We start from the raw sequence: 15,364 nt of genomic DNA, 5'->3' as shown, positions 1-15,364 counted from the left end.
TAGGTTGAACTTCCTGAAGTGGGATACACCTTTAAAAATGCATCCGTATTCGCAACAATCGGGGACCAACGTACATAGTTCGAATTCTGAGAACATCACAGGATACTATCAACGACCTTTTGCTTAAACAAATCTTAATTTTCAAGAAGAGATGCCGATTTGAACAATCTTCCTGATTACGACCAATTCCTCTCCCAGGTAAACGCTGTCAAGAAAACAAAGTACATCCTACTAACAGGTGCAACCTACGAACCTGTTATCCTACAAAGAGGTGCACACTTTTCCTTTTCCTATGAAAACTGTCCGAATCTGCAACAAGTTTCAATCTGCAACACTTGGTATCAATTCCCGCCTCCGACATACAGCTACAAGTGCAAGTCTCGGCTTGCTCCAGAAGAATTTAGGCCGAAACTTGTAGTACCACTATTGACTCATTATGTTCAAAATCGAAAAGGTGAGACTTCGAAAGACTAATCAATTTCTTTATATGCATAAACTATTAGCATTTGTCACCCACACTCTTCAAAACGTTCGTCTTTTGCACAACCATTAATATTAAAACACGTTCAGCACGCAGCTAGCAACATTCCTCACCTCGATTTTCATGACACTTACAGTTTTTCGTACGTGCACTTTCATGTATCTCCACCCGAAACAACTATTTAACTTCATAGTGATCATGTATCTAGTTATTTGACTATGACTTTTATTTCTATTTCTCAACATTCTCTTGTACTTACCTCATAAACTCATATTTTAACAACTATTAAACGAGGAACAATTTGACACATTACTTATCAGTAAAACGCATCTCACTCCCAAACTTAATTGCAAATTTACCGGCTATCAACTCATTCCACACGATATGAAGCTTCCGGCTCGATGCGCCACTAGCGGCGTTACAATACTATTTTATCCTTACACATGTAATATTTTCCATAAGTAGAAGCTTTGCTTTATATATACTTAAACACACAAAATATTTGCTGACCAAAACAATATATTCACATAAAAATATTACATACGTGTTACAGTTTCGCTAACTAACATTTTGGCTTCATCAGACACTATGAGATACATGAGAAACGTGCAGTCTTATATACACACAAGAGCTGAGATATCTTGCTTCTGATTGGCTCCTGGCAGCAGCCAATCCACTTTAAGTATTCTAATTCGTATTTCCCTATACCGAGGCTTCCTATCTGTTGTAAATTACACACACATCAAAAGGACGATCTTGGCACAACTAATCTAAACTAACAAATAATTGGCATAAATAATTAAATAATATTATAAATATATATAAATACACATAAATAAATAAATATATAAATAAATAGATAAACATACAATTACTCATACGCTTAAAAAGACGACACACACATACAGTATATACTACTGGTAGGCGCAGAAAGCGGTTTTTCTGTTTCCGGTTCTCAAGAAAAACCTAAACCGTTTTTTTAAAATTTTCAAAAAACCTGTTTTCACCGAAACTGATTTCTCAAAAAACCCGGTTTCGGTTTTTAAAAAAACGGTATCGGTTTTCTTCAGAACCCGGTTTCGGTTTTCTTCAAAAAACCGGTTTCGATTGACCGAAACCGGTTTAGGTTTTCTTCATTTTCGGTTCGGTTTTCTCCAAAACCGGTTCTTGTATTCTTCAAAAACCGGTACGGTTTTTGTACTGGAACCGATTTCGGTTTTCTTCAAAGCCGGTTCAGTTTTTCATCAAAACCTGTATCAGTTTTTCAAAAACTGGTTCTATTTCTCACTAGAAATTTTTTCGTTGTTCTCCGGAACCCATTTCCTTTCCACAGATAGTTTTTTGTGTTTTCCAGAACAGTTTTGAGTTTTAGTTTGTACTAAAACCATTGCGATGTTTACCGAATCCGGTATTGGTTCCTTGAGAATCTACATATGTCTTAGATCTTCAAATCGGCTTAGTTTTCAATCAAAATTGGCTTCCGTTTTCATCAAGAACTACCTTTGAGCTTCTACTTAAATCCAGTTTGAACTTTCATCAAAACCAAGTTGGGATTTTTCTTATAACGGTACTTTATTATCATTATTATTATTATTATTATTATTATTATTATTATTATTATTATTAATATTATTATTATTATTATTATTAGTTACGCTTAAAAACATGTTTTTCCTTCGATTCAATATTCACACTTCTGTAAATCTCTAGTTGTTTCGAATACAATTACCTTCCTTATTATCAATAGATTTTGAGAACCTGGATTTATTTTAATTAGACTAACTTAACCTGCACTCTCTACACAGCGCATCATTCACATATGAGCATGAATCTTCTTGTCATTCCTCACAACATCTGTACATGTCCCCTTATAGACACAAATGAAAGACGTCCTGATAAAAATCGGCAAGGGGTACCACAAAGGAGAGATTTTTTCAATTATTTTTCCAATATCTCTCACGGTTTGCAAGATTGAGCCTACTTCTGGTTGGAATTTCTAATTCTTGTATGATCAGTGCTTTCTTTCTTCTTGCATGCAGTATGTAATAAGCAAATACATTACATACACAATTTATTACAATTCCACTGATATATGGTGTTCATTAGCAAAACATTCTAAATATTAAATATTCTCCATCACTCGAGAAATAGTTTTCTTCGATTTTCATTATCAATTGGCCATGAAACAAACGCCTGAGAAATATACAACCACTGTATACAAACATGTAGTGTTGGAGTGTATAACTTATAGGATGTTATTTTTTAAAATGCCAACACTTCGAGTGTACCCTAAAAAATGTATTAAAGAAATAATGGCCATGTTTTTTAAATATTCAATTGCAACTGGGCCAATCTACACAAAATTTGGAATCGACCAGCAAAAATGGCAAGATTCTAGCACTTGTGGTTTTCGAGATCTCATTGTCAAAAATATTGGGGACAAACATATAAACTTTTCCTTGCACACAAACATATAAACCTAGCATTTTAATATATATATATTTATAGTCACAAGTGATCAATTTAATGAGGAGAATACTGAAATGAAACACTATGCCTTGTATGATAGAGTTGCGTAATATTATGTAGTAGATAGAGGAAATGGTAATACTAGTACAAAAATTGCTTGATTTATTGTCATCACGAATAAAGACAGACGCAGGCATTCCTACGAAGGCTCATCTTCCGCTTTTTCAAAAATTACTGTGTATTGTTTCTTTGAAAGAGCTCATTCTTAGTACCGTCGTTGAATTAACCTACTATAGCGAACTTTTTGGCTTGTTTGAGAACTGGATACCGAAAGTCCGGATAACTATTTACCAGTAAGAAATTGAAATGTATGTAGGCCTATTGGTGTTCATTTCCTGGACTCACAGTACAAAATTATTGTGTAAATCAATTTTTTCAAGCGCTCTGAGCCCTCATTCACTAGCGGCTTTCGAGCTCGACACAACGTAATATTTGCGTTTAGTTTGCGGCAATGAAAATAAGCATTAATAAATAGCCTTTTTCAGTTTTGTATTGTGCTGATGTACGCACATTTTGCTTTGAATAAACACAAATCGCTACCACGCATTGGTCTCATGCAGTGGCACACATCACTAATGGAGTGTTATGTCGAAGCTTCAGATTCTTAAGGATGATCCTATTTCATTCCTGTACAATTAATGGAGAAATTTTGTGTCTTCTTTACAGGTCAATTTGCTATGATCAAAAATACAAGAATTTTAAACCATCTAAAATGTTCTAATTTGGGGGTCATAAAAAGGGGTAAAAGTGGATCTGAAAAGGTAGGAGGACGGTAGGTAGCAGCATGACGTCACGCTTGTCCCCCCTCCCTATATTTCTCCATTGTATTTTTTTTAGGAACTGGGCGACGCCTACATGTTTTTTCGAAGTCGGGACGGAGTCCCCCCGCGTTTAGAATCTATACCCTAAGTTGCCGTTTATATATATATATCAACGCACGAAATATTGATTTAGCCTCTCATCGTCAAACAGTTTTGAACAATGGAATAACAAGGCTCCCTCTACGCGGTATGTTCTTCCTCATATAGGTATTATTTTCTCCCTTAGTGTGATTCTAGGAAAGTGAAGTGCATTTGATTTTAAAAATAAGAAAATTAAAAATAATAAATAAGTAAAATAAAAATATTAGGTTCATTGTAGTTCTAAACTGGCTATGATATGCTATACTACCAATTACAGTATCAGAATTAATTTCTTGGGGACACAATCGAAGGGTGGATACATTTTACTTAAGGGGGGTTATACTGAAAAGGTTAATTTCACATTATTTGCGCAATATTAATATATACTACCAGTCTTGGGTGCAGGTATAGCCTACGGATAGCGCCCGCCTCCTTAGCCCTCTTTGGCAATGTTACTTGTACCGGATTTGAATAACAACTCCAGGTAAGGAAAGTTCTATTAATATTTTATTTTGTTTAAGAGATGTTAGCTTAAAACTGTTAAATTAAAACTAAAATATTGTTGTATTAAAAGATGTTTCGATGTGCACAATAGCTAACATGACAACGTTTTTGATGACGTATAACATCCTTAAATGTACTTTATTCTAATTTGAACGTTTCGGAACCTAAAAGTCTTAAGCCTATAATGTGTTGAGCTCTTGATAGGAGAAATGTATAGGTGTTTTTCTGGATCTTTCGAAAGCATTTGACTTAGTGTCACATAGAAATCTTTTCTCAAAGCTACAAGATTACGGAATAAGAGGCATTGCATCCAAATGGTTTCAATCGTATCTGAAAAATCGGCAGCAAGTAGCGGAAATTACATACAATAACAGAGATACAAACCAAGCTACACACTACATATCAGAGAAACAAGAAATAACATGTGGAGTGCCACAAGGATCCGTATTAGGGCCGCTATTATTTTTGATATATATTAACGACCTACCAAGTAATATTGCTCCAGCAGAAGCATCCCTTTATGCAGATGACGCTAATATTATAGTAAAAGGTAAAACAAATGAGGTTGTTGAAGGTAGTGCAAACGAAATCCTTTGTAAAATCTCTCACTGGGTTAAAGAAAATAAGCTTAAATTAAATATTGATAAGACACAAGCAATCAATTTTCATCACATGCGCAACAAACATGCACAGCCTAGAAACATTGTAATTCAAAACAATGAAATAGAATACGTAAACTCAACTAAGTTCTTAGGAATTTGGATAGATAAAAATCTTTCCTGGGATGTGCAAATAACTAAGCTTAGTAAAAAATTAAACCAAATATATTTCGCAATTAAAGTTCTTAAAAATGTCTTAAGAGAGTCTACTTTAAAAACAATTTCCTTTGGATTATTCCAATCGAATTTAACATATGGTATTATATTTTGGGGAAATACACACAAGGCCAAAGTAATCTTTACGATACAGAAACGAATAATAAGAATGATGGCAACTGCTAAGCCAAAAGATCATTGCAAACCAATATTTAAAAACTTCGTATACTTCCAGTGCCCTGTTTGTATATTTTAAATCTATTGATATTTGTAAAGAAACACCTACAAGGTATCCTTACGCGAGTAGAACAGCGACATGATCATGATACAAGAAACAAAGAAAACTTTTCTATTGTAGAACACAGAACAGTATTATATGAAAAAGGATGTAAATACGCGGGTATCATGCTTTACAATAGACTTCCGAAAGAAATGAAAACTCAGGACTCTGTTGCTAAATTTAAAAAAGAACTCCAGAAATATTTATTACAACATTGCTTTTACTCGGTAGAGGAATACATGAACTGCTAAGTAAATAGAAACGTTAAAGGATGTACAGTAAATCAATGTCATTACTTGCTTTTAGCATTATATATTTGTTGGAGGGTTTCTAAATACACTGCAAGTAATAATTGCTAAGTTTATTTTTAACAATGATGTCATGTAAAATGTATAGTGTAATAAGATGTAAGAAGTAAGGCTTAAATACTAACCTAGTGTGTGTAATTTTCACTATTATTGTTTCTTTTACTTTTGTATTCATATATAAATGACGTGTCCACTTCATATGCATTGTATTTCAGTGCTAAATGTATGAAAAAAGGACGAAATCAATACAATACAATACATTTGCAGGTGCATATGGTGCAACGATTGTCAAGGTCAACTGCGCAAACGCACTGAGCAAGCATTTAATATTCATTTCAGTGAACTGCAAGATAAGGGTGAAAGTAGCAATTAAGGTGAAGCAAAGCACAATATGTCACGGAGTGAAGTGTGGAAATACTTTGAACCTGCCGAGACTAGAGAAGAAGCTAAATGCTTCTTGTGTAAAAAAGTACTTAGATGCAAAGGAGGATCGACAAGTGTTTCATTATCGCACTTGAGAACTAAACACATCTCTTGTATTAATAAAGTGATTGCACGGAACACTCAATCAGAAGATGATGACGATCCTGGAATCTCTGGTTCTACAAAACACATCACATTAAGGTAAAAAGATTTAAACACTTTTCTTTCTTATGTAATTTGATTCAAGGGATATATACCGTCGTGTGTTTTATCATGTAATATTTCATTTAATATTTAACTTTCGTTATTTTGGACACCCGTTTGGTCTAGTGGCTAACAAGCTTGACTACGGCACGCGTGGATTCGGTTCCCGGTTGGATACAGTTGAACGGAAAAAGTGGTTCAGATTCCATTATAATCAGTAAGTCCAAGTATCTTTAGTCATCATGGCATAACCGTGGGGCGGTAAACTGAAACAAACCAAAACTTTCGTTATTTTATTTTACCTTAAAAGTGGCTTTAAGGGATAATGGGATGTACAGTAAGGGCAGTGTTTAAATTCGTGATAAAGAAGTACCGGATCCCTTCCTGGCTACCATATATATATATAATGTGTGTGTCTGTGCGGTTTAGTCAAATCTTGTAAAATTCCAGGCACTTCCATATTAAATAGAGTTGGGAAAACTTGTGCAAACACAAATCAAACAAATCTCATGACAACATAGTATTTTAACATAATGTTTATGTGAATAATAATATCAAAATAGCTGAATTTACCTCTTATAAGACAATGAATCCAGTTAAGTCACAGTAGTTTCCATAAAGCTTCCTTCGACTTGTTTTCTTCTGCCTCGATTTCTTTCCTAGCAACTTGAGAGGGCAGTGTTTCTTCCTTGTGATATCCAGCGCTTAACGTACAGGAGGGGTTGCGGACAATGGCGGACCATTAATATTTATTGTCATTAAAGATGACACATTTCCAACCGATAGCGCGTTTCTAGTTGGCGTGACAACATTATTCATTACACTGAAATCCCTCTCACACTCAGCATTGCTGACTAGTATCGTTTGCACACACAGCATTAGTACCTTCATTCTGCCCAAGACCTGCCTGCCTCCACTATCCTTAAAGTCGCGATAAGTTTGAATAGTTTCTCGAAAACTTAAAGAAAACAATTCACACAATTCTTTCAAGTCTTGTTCGCTATAATCAACATTAATATTTTCCGGCCAGTACTCAGGGTAAATAATTTTCATCATTTCGGAGTACACAGTGTCCTTCTCAGTCAAGCACCTTCTGTTCATATAACTGCCCTTTGATAATTTCCGAAGCGTTGTTTTTACTGCCACTCATTTTCAAGGAAACTTCTTTAAAATATTTCTCTTTTATGGCTCTCTGTACTTCTTTCCAGTATATGCCCCCTCTCTCTTTATGGGCCTTAAACACCTCGATTGTTCTGTATATGAGCTTGTTTGCCTTCGGTAGGTCTATAGTCTTTTCTTGCAAGGACTCTGAAAAGCTAGAAAGCTCACACAAGACAGTAGAAGAAAGAACTTCTTAGTTTCTGTCACTATCCGACCCCTCCTCCTCCAAGGATTTTATAGCTCAGCTATAGCCCCTGTTGAAAAACAAATAGAAAAAAGAAAATTACCAGCAGCGACCGGAGAGAAAAGAACCTTGTTTCTGCCATTTTCTCACTCTTCGGTTGCCTCAATAATGCACTTGAATTTTACATTAATATGAGCTACCGAAACAGTGACAAAGGAAAGTTAAAGTACGGATTTTATCAACATTATTTAAGATGCGAAGATATTTTTTAAAAAAGCAACGAGAAAAGATCCGGGGCTGAGCCCCGGCAATCAAAACAGTACCGGGGCTGAGCCCCGGGAGGGACACTTCTGGATGTTACACTTTTGCCGTAAATTTTCATATGGGTGTACCATTCAGAAGTGTTCCTTACTGTACATAAAAGTATGAGGCTTCTTATATTGTTATAGCCCTGTGCATACTAACTAGGTTTGCCAACAGCCAGTTATTATATTTTGCGGTTATTTGTATGAAGGTCGGTGACCAGTACACACTATAAACTTCTTACCAGCCTCTTTATGACCACTATTTTGAAATTTATAATCTAGAATAAACCATTAAACATCCTAATTCTTGAACAGTGTCTTATTTGCAAATACAAATTTTCATTGTATTATACATTCGGTGATTTTTTTTAAAAACCTAGGGCAGTTCTTTTCATGATTTTCATTTTGAGTTTAACATCCCATTTAGTAGAGATGCTTATGAGTGTTCTTTTCATTTATTTGACAAGAAATTTGATAATTCAATTTTATTTTGAAACATTGTTTTCGACAATAGATAAAGACAGGGACGGATCCAGAACCGACTTCTGGGGGCGGTGGGTTGTCATACTGCTACTTTTAAAGGCTCCAAACTTTGGGATGGGTTTTATTTATATATATAAAATAAGAAAGTTTTCTCTTCTGGTGGGCCATCGCCCCCTTCCCTGGATCCGCCCCTGGATACAGAAGTGTTTAATTTGTCATAATTGTGCAGCATAAATATAGCGTGAGGATTTGTCCAAAATTGACACGTACAGATTAAGATACTATTTTTTCATCTTTCGATAATTTTAAAGAAGTAGCAGTTACTGGTAAATAGAAGAAAATGATCGATACGACTTCAGAACACAATGTACATATTACGCTTATAAGTGCATGTATTAAGGATATGCAGAATACAGGTCCTAATGCATTTTCGTGGTCGCTAACGCTTTCGCCTTCGGTGTGAGAGGTCCCGGGTTCGATTCCTGGTGGGGGCACTCGGTCGAAAAAGTGTAAAACGCTTTTTCATGCCAGCCATCCGGAATGAGGTTTTCCTGGGTTTTCCTCATTCACACCAGGCAAATGCCAGGGTGGTACCTAACTTTAAGTCCCAGGCCACTTCCTTCCTTTCCCAATCCTTTCTTCCTTCCCTTTTCCCGGATTGTGTGCTCGCCGAGGGAGTCATCCCTCAAAACGTGAAGAGCTAAATGGCCTTAAATGCCGATAGCCCAGAAATCTAAATCCTAATGCATTTTGTCCAGGACAGTACATTTCCTTCCCATGGATGGGTTCGAAAAGATAGACTTTTCACTTAGGCCTATATCACAGGAAATTTTGAGCGGGTGCCGGTAATTTTTTTTTCAGAGTTGGTAACCATATTACTCACCCATTTTAATTTTACGAAAGAAGAAGCATATATGGGGATGATGGGTAACATTATATGTTTGAAAACAGTTGCGCGTATACCTTACCAAAAAATTATATCCTTACTTTCATGCCCACCTGCAACGGGAGTCAAGGAGGACATTGCCCCCTGGATTATCAAAATTGGTTCGATTCCTCAAAATACATATCAAAACAAATTTGCTTATTCACACTAGTAAACTTACGCCATGAGCGTAAGAAATTGTTTTACATGCAGTAGAACTTATATTGTGTGTTTCAAGGGGCTTGTATTTGCAATTTTGCTTGTATGTCAGCTTCCCTCCCTGGAAAAACCCCGCGGGCGTTACTGCTTAAACTACTGGTGTTTAATATTGTGTGAGCAGTGATTTCGTGGTGTGGCCTGAGGATACTGCACCAGAACGACGAAATTTCCGTGGGCATTTCTCTGATTGGGCTAAACCTATGGGAAACCAGTATTTTAGTAGTATTGTACTACTTACACTCGTTGCTTATTCAGTTTCTCCGGGGAGACTCTTCTTAAATCGTCAATGTGTATGTGTGTGTGTGTTTGGGCATATATCATCAGTTGTGAGAGGAACAAAGACGAGGGTCATTCAAATAGTTACAAGGCTCATTTTATTATAGAACGCTATTCTCACAAAATTTTATTTACACTATGCATGAAACACTCTCATGTGAATGCATTTGTCCCATCTACTTTTGGAAAATAGCATGGAATCAGTTTTCCGAAAGCTTGTTTCAGGTACCCATCGAAGACTTGTTGAGGCTTTGAGGTAGTGTTGGGTAAATTACTTGTAAAAATGTAACGCGCTATAAGTTACTTTACTTTCCTTTACTGCATATCGTTAACAGTAAGGGAACGTTACTTCCCCTAGAAAAGTAACCCCTACTTCGAAAGCAAGACAAGTAACGCGTTACATTTATGTCCGGTACTTTGAATATAATCATATACAAAAAACATTCTTTTCGTTAAATTTTTCCTACTACTATCACTATTATTATTATTATTATTATTATTATTATTATTATTATTATTATTATTATTATACATTCTGGTTTTTCCCGATCGTAATAAATGTTTAGAACTGTAGGTTGATAATAATAGCGCTGCTATACCCCTTCATGCGGACAGTTTAGGCTTGTTCATCAGCGTTAATTATGGCACCGATCAAACATATCTACACTAATAGCAACAATAAACAATGTACTATTATTGAAATGATATACTGCACTGTAAAAAGAATTGTATGCGTAAACTGCAACTTTTGATCACTTCTGTTACATTTATATATTTGTGCAACAGAAGGGGTGAGAAGCGTGTACAAAACGTGTGAGAAATTTGCACGACTGCACGACTTGCACCCTTGGAAATTTCTGCACATTTCCCACACATTTTGTCACAATTGCACTCTTGTTGCACGCATATATATATATATATATATATATATATATATATATATATATATATATATATATGAAAAAAAGTAATTAAAAGTCGTTGCAGTTTACGCGTACATGACTTTTAGGGATTATCCCAAAAAATGATCAAAAGATTGCGATCTTGGGCAAGAAATTTAAGAATGATTAAAAAAATGCATCAAAGGATCGTGATCTTGGCTAATAATTAATTTTCCGGTCAGGGATCACAAAATTTTTGAAGGGCCTCTAAATTAAGTTTTCGTATTTTTTACGGAATGAGCACAACATACTGAGTTTAAAGATAGTTTGTGTTCAATTGGATCCAATTGGCTAAGGATAAAAGTCAATGGAGAGCTTTTGTGAACGCGGCATTGAACCTCCGGGTTCCATACGCCATAGAGTTAGTTAGTTAGTTAGTTATATGTAGTTCTCCAGATGTAAGGCATACAAGAAAATTATTGATTGAAATATATTGGATCTTTTGGGCTAACTGGATCAGGGCCTACAAAACTTTTGAACGGGCCCTAAATCGAGTTTTCGTATTTTTTTACGGAATGAAAAAAATGAAATCTTTGAGTTTTATGTCCCAAGGTTATGCCGGTTAGGCTAAAGGAGACGGTGATGATGAGTAATGGATGAAATCGTGGAATGAAGAAAGTGGGAGGAAACAGGAGAACCCCGAGAGAACCCACGCACACGGTGTTTGTCCACCACAAAGTTCGCTTGGCGGGCTCCTGGGATCGAACCCGGGACCCCAAACACCAGAGGTAAACGCTCTACCACTGAGCCACAGCGGCCCCCCTTTTACGGAATGAGCACATTATACTGAGTTAAGAGATAGTTTGGGTATGTCTATACTGCGTGTAGTTCTCCAGATATAAGGCATACAAGAAAAATTTCGATTTAAATATATTGGATATTTAGATCAAAAAATTGTGAGATTTTTTTACAGTGTCTGTGTTGCACTATTAGTAGTTGCTATAGCATATTGTAAACATGTTTATTTACAAATAAAAATATTTTGAAAAGTATATATATATATATATATATATATATATATATATATATACAGTGGCGTATTTAGGGGAGCTTCCAGGCTTAAGCTACCCCCTGAAATCTTACTTACTATAGTAAAGTATATGTAATATTTTGCAGAATTTTCAAAGCCCCCCGAAACAAAATCGTAAATACGCCACTGTATATATTAACCGCGATTCTTAGTTATTAATTTATAAGGATAATCATATCCTATAAAACATTTTAGAATATTGTTTACGTCAAAGTTTTTACGTTTCGATGATTAACTTAAAACCTACTTATTCAAGTTGAAAGAGTATATAGTAGAAAATCACTATATTATTGTCACGATAACCAATCGACATATTACTTCACCTACTTCGACACTTCCTACTTCACCTACACTCAATATACATTTCGTTTTTTTAATCTCTTGAGAAAATGAAATCTTTTTTCTCCATATCTCTCCATATAAACAAATCTCCATAAGTATAATCAGAATAGCACTAAACAAGAATGAAGTATTGAAGAAAGTATTAATATAGTATTAGTAAGAGCACGTGTAAAGAAATTATTAACATTTGGACAATAGCTTTATCCGCAATGCTTGTGTGGGTACTGTTTCGGTATACTCTAGAAACAATAATAAAAAAAAACTTCAGATGTTTCTTCAAATATGTAGACGAACTCCTGCCTATTGATATATATTTCCCGCCGGTACACTTCAGACATTTTACTTTAAATTATGTCCTCATCCTCAGCTTTTAAGAAAAAGTATTTTTTCAAATATTTTCGTTAAGGAAAGCTAGACTATCATTGCACTTGCAGTTCACTCACTGAATGTATTAATTTAGAGCTGTAAAAATCTACTACAAAATCTTCCAGGTGCTTGGCTTGCAATCAGTACACGTGATTTCCCTGAGGTTATACTCCCCTTCTGAAACCAGCAAGTGGCCCTAAGATCTTATCTGTTTCTTTGTGTGTCGGTGAGTGTTGGTCACTGACAGTTCATGCTCCATTGCTCCATTCTAAGAGATTTACAACAGGAAAGAAAAAAAGGATTTGTTTCCGGAAAACCATACATATTATAGTTACTCGTCCGAAATGTAACGCAAAAGAAACTAAAGCAAACTAGGTATATTCCTTAGAAATTTGTGACGCGTTACCGTTACAGTTACTTTGGAAAAAAGGGCTTAGCGGAATAAGGATGTGAAAGCTTCCCCAAGCATATCTGCACCAAATTTACAGTATCGATTAACATTTATGAGAAACTCGGTTTCCAAAAGTTTCAGCCCCCCAAGCGCTTTTGGAGGGGTGTTAGGACGGGTGAAGGAAAATTGAAATTATTTTTTTCTCTTTTAAACGGCTCAACTGATTTGCATGAAAAAAAGATGTTAGGTGTTCTCAGGAAGAGAAAGGTCGGAAAATATTTTTTTTTAATATTTTGAGGTTGAAAATTGGTATTTTTTGAAATTTTCAAAAAAAAATAGTAGAAGACTAACTGCGACACCCACTATTTTTTGCCAGCTTTTTCTTGAGAGGGTCCCTAACAACATATATTGTTTTCATTTTGTTCGCAAGTGTACCTCATAGTGAAAAAAGGCAAATGTACATAGGTCAGCATCTATGTGGTATACGTATGATACACACTGTACACCACTAGGATAACCAATACCTTTGAATGGGGGAGGAGATGAAGTTGTTATAACATTGGAGTCTTATGATAACAAGTATTTTTTGTCTTAATGGTAATTGGTCTCTGAGGATGAAGGGGATTCTCGACCATGTTCAACCCTCCTTTGGCTACTCCACTGCTCTACATCAACTGAAATTATACATTCCCGCATTTTTTGTTAATTGTGCACATAATCAATGTTCTGTGATACATATAGATTTTTCTTTAGTAATTGTTCTTGTTTTTTTTTTTTTTTTGTAACAGTTGGTTAATAATATGCCTCTTGTTAATAGCTATTCATGGGTTTAGTTTGTTTCGATGGTATATGTGTGTTTAATATGATCAAATAATGAATGAATAGAAAGAAATTAATCCTCATCACTGTTTCCGTCCAATAATGGAACAATTTCGGTTTTCGTGAACAGAACTGTTGGCTGCTGTTCTCACGTTGCTGCTATTTTGTATTATTTATCATATGCGAGGTACTTATCGAAAATCATTCGACCCGAACGAAAGAAGTTCCACATTCTGACTGTTTGTACTTCTAGTAAGTTATATTGGTTTATAACACACAATATTTTCTAGACCGATACTTCGGTCAGAATCATAGTGCTTTTTCCAAAGTAGGGTCACGATGGCTTAGTGATAGAGCGCTTACTTCTGGTGCGAGATGGACCTCGTTCGATCCCAGGTTATAAAAGTTCGTGGTGGATACCATCGTACCAGTGAGTCTTCTCGGGATTATCTGAATTCACTTATATTCTCATTTCACGAATTAGTTTCCAATAATTATCTTCCATCTATTACCTGTCTGTATTATTGGATCGGATTTGAGTATAGCATTCCTTCGGTAGCAAAGTTATATGAGCCATGGAGCTACGAATTAACGTGAGATTCAAACCGCTTGCGTTCCTGCCGGGAATCGGAGCCAGGTCTCCTATGCCAAAGTCCTGTATGCTACCCACAGAGCCGTGAGTGATTTCTCTGTCTTTATTAGCCTAGAAGGCATTATATTTAAAAGTTTTGGATTTCATATAATTTCAGTTCTTCCTCGATAGCCAATTCTGTACTGAGACAAAGTAGATCAATCAAATATACTTATCTTTCCTTTTTCGAATTCTAACGAGGTTCTTGTAACTTGGGCCACGTCCTAAGACTTTTGTTAGTTGAAACATCGTCTTTAGTTTTAGTTAGTTTAATCGTATGTCATTATACGCAACGTTTAATAAAATATCACAGGATTTCTTCAATTTCTTTGTGGTGACCCTTGCCCCCGCCCTGTACCACATCGAGTTGTGTATTAATGGAAACTACGGCTAAAAATAATAAACATTCCCTTTCCCCCAACTTCGACTCGACATTTTGTTCTCGAGTTATGGCTTTTTTTTTTTTTTTGCATCATCCAACAGATTTTTGGCTGGTCATAGTACCGAAAGGAAGTGTTTATACACCCAGGTTGGTCTATACTTTTTGTCTTATCTTGGTGTCAGGAATCTGCTCCCAAACGTTGTCAGTGTTGTTTTGAAACACTGTATATTTCTATCCTGTATATATCTATCCTGTTTCTGATTAGCTCCTGTCTGCTAAGCATCTTCCAGTTTTGCCGAAACCAACCAAAAGTGAGCTACAGCCACTTCATCGTCCCCCTCCCCTATGCTTTCTTGTTGTGTAGTACTTATTAAATATTTATATTGTAGTTGACAGAAATTGAAAATATTGATTAAAATATCTGGTTAAAATGCTAGTAGAGGAATTCTTTCTTTAGTGCAGA

At 35.6% G+C, this 15,364-nt stretch overlaps 1 protein-coding gene across 4 annotated transcripts in view; it reads left to right on the top strand.

Annotated features, from left to right (window-relative positions):
* Positions 1-823: 823 nt before the first annotated feature.
* The window catches only part of LOC145676100 (uncharacterized), a 46,682-nt gene continuing 32,141 nt past the window's right edge, over positions 824-15,364 (top strand). For 2 of the 4 annotated variants that reach the window (XM_081746988.1, XM_081746985.1), the window contains exon 1: positions 824-6,443. In XM_081746988.1, coding sequence (XP_081603114.1) covers positions 6,211-6,443 — 233 coding nt within the window. In that variant the 5' untranslated portion in view covers positions 824-6,210. The remainder of the gene's footprint in view (positions 6,444-15,364) is intronic. The other 2 variants (XM_081746987.1, XM_081746986.1) reach the window with 2 other exon arrangements.

Source organism: Thermobia domestica, chromosome 18, assembly GCF_964235325.1.
Source record: "Thermobia domestica chromosome 18, izTheDome1.hap1.1, whole genome shotgun sequence".
In the NCBI taxonomy this organism is placed as follows: domain Eukaryota; kingdom Metazoa; phylum Arthropoda; class Insecta; order Zygentoma; family Lepismatidae; genus Thermobia; species Thermobia domestica.
The sequence above is the reverse complement of the archived record's forward strand: the minus strand, read 5'-3'. Positions and strand labels throughout refer to the sequence as shown.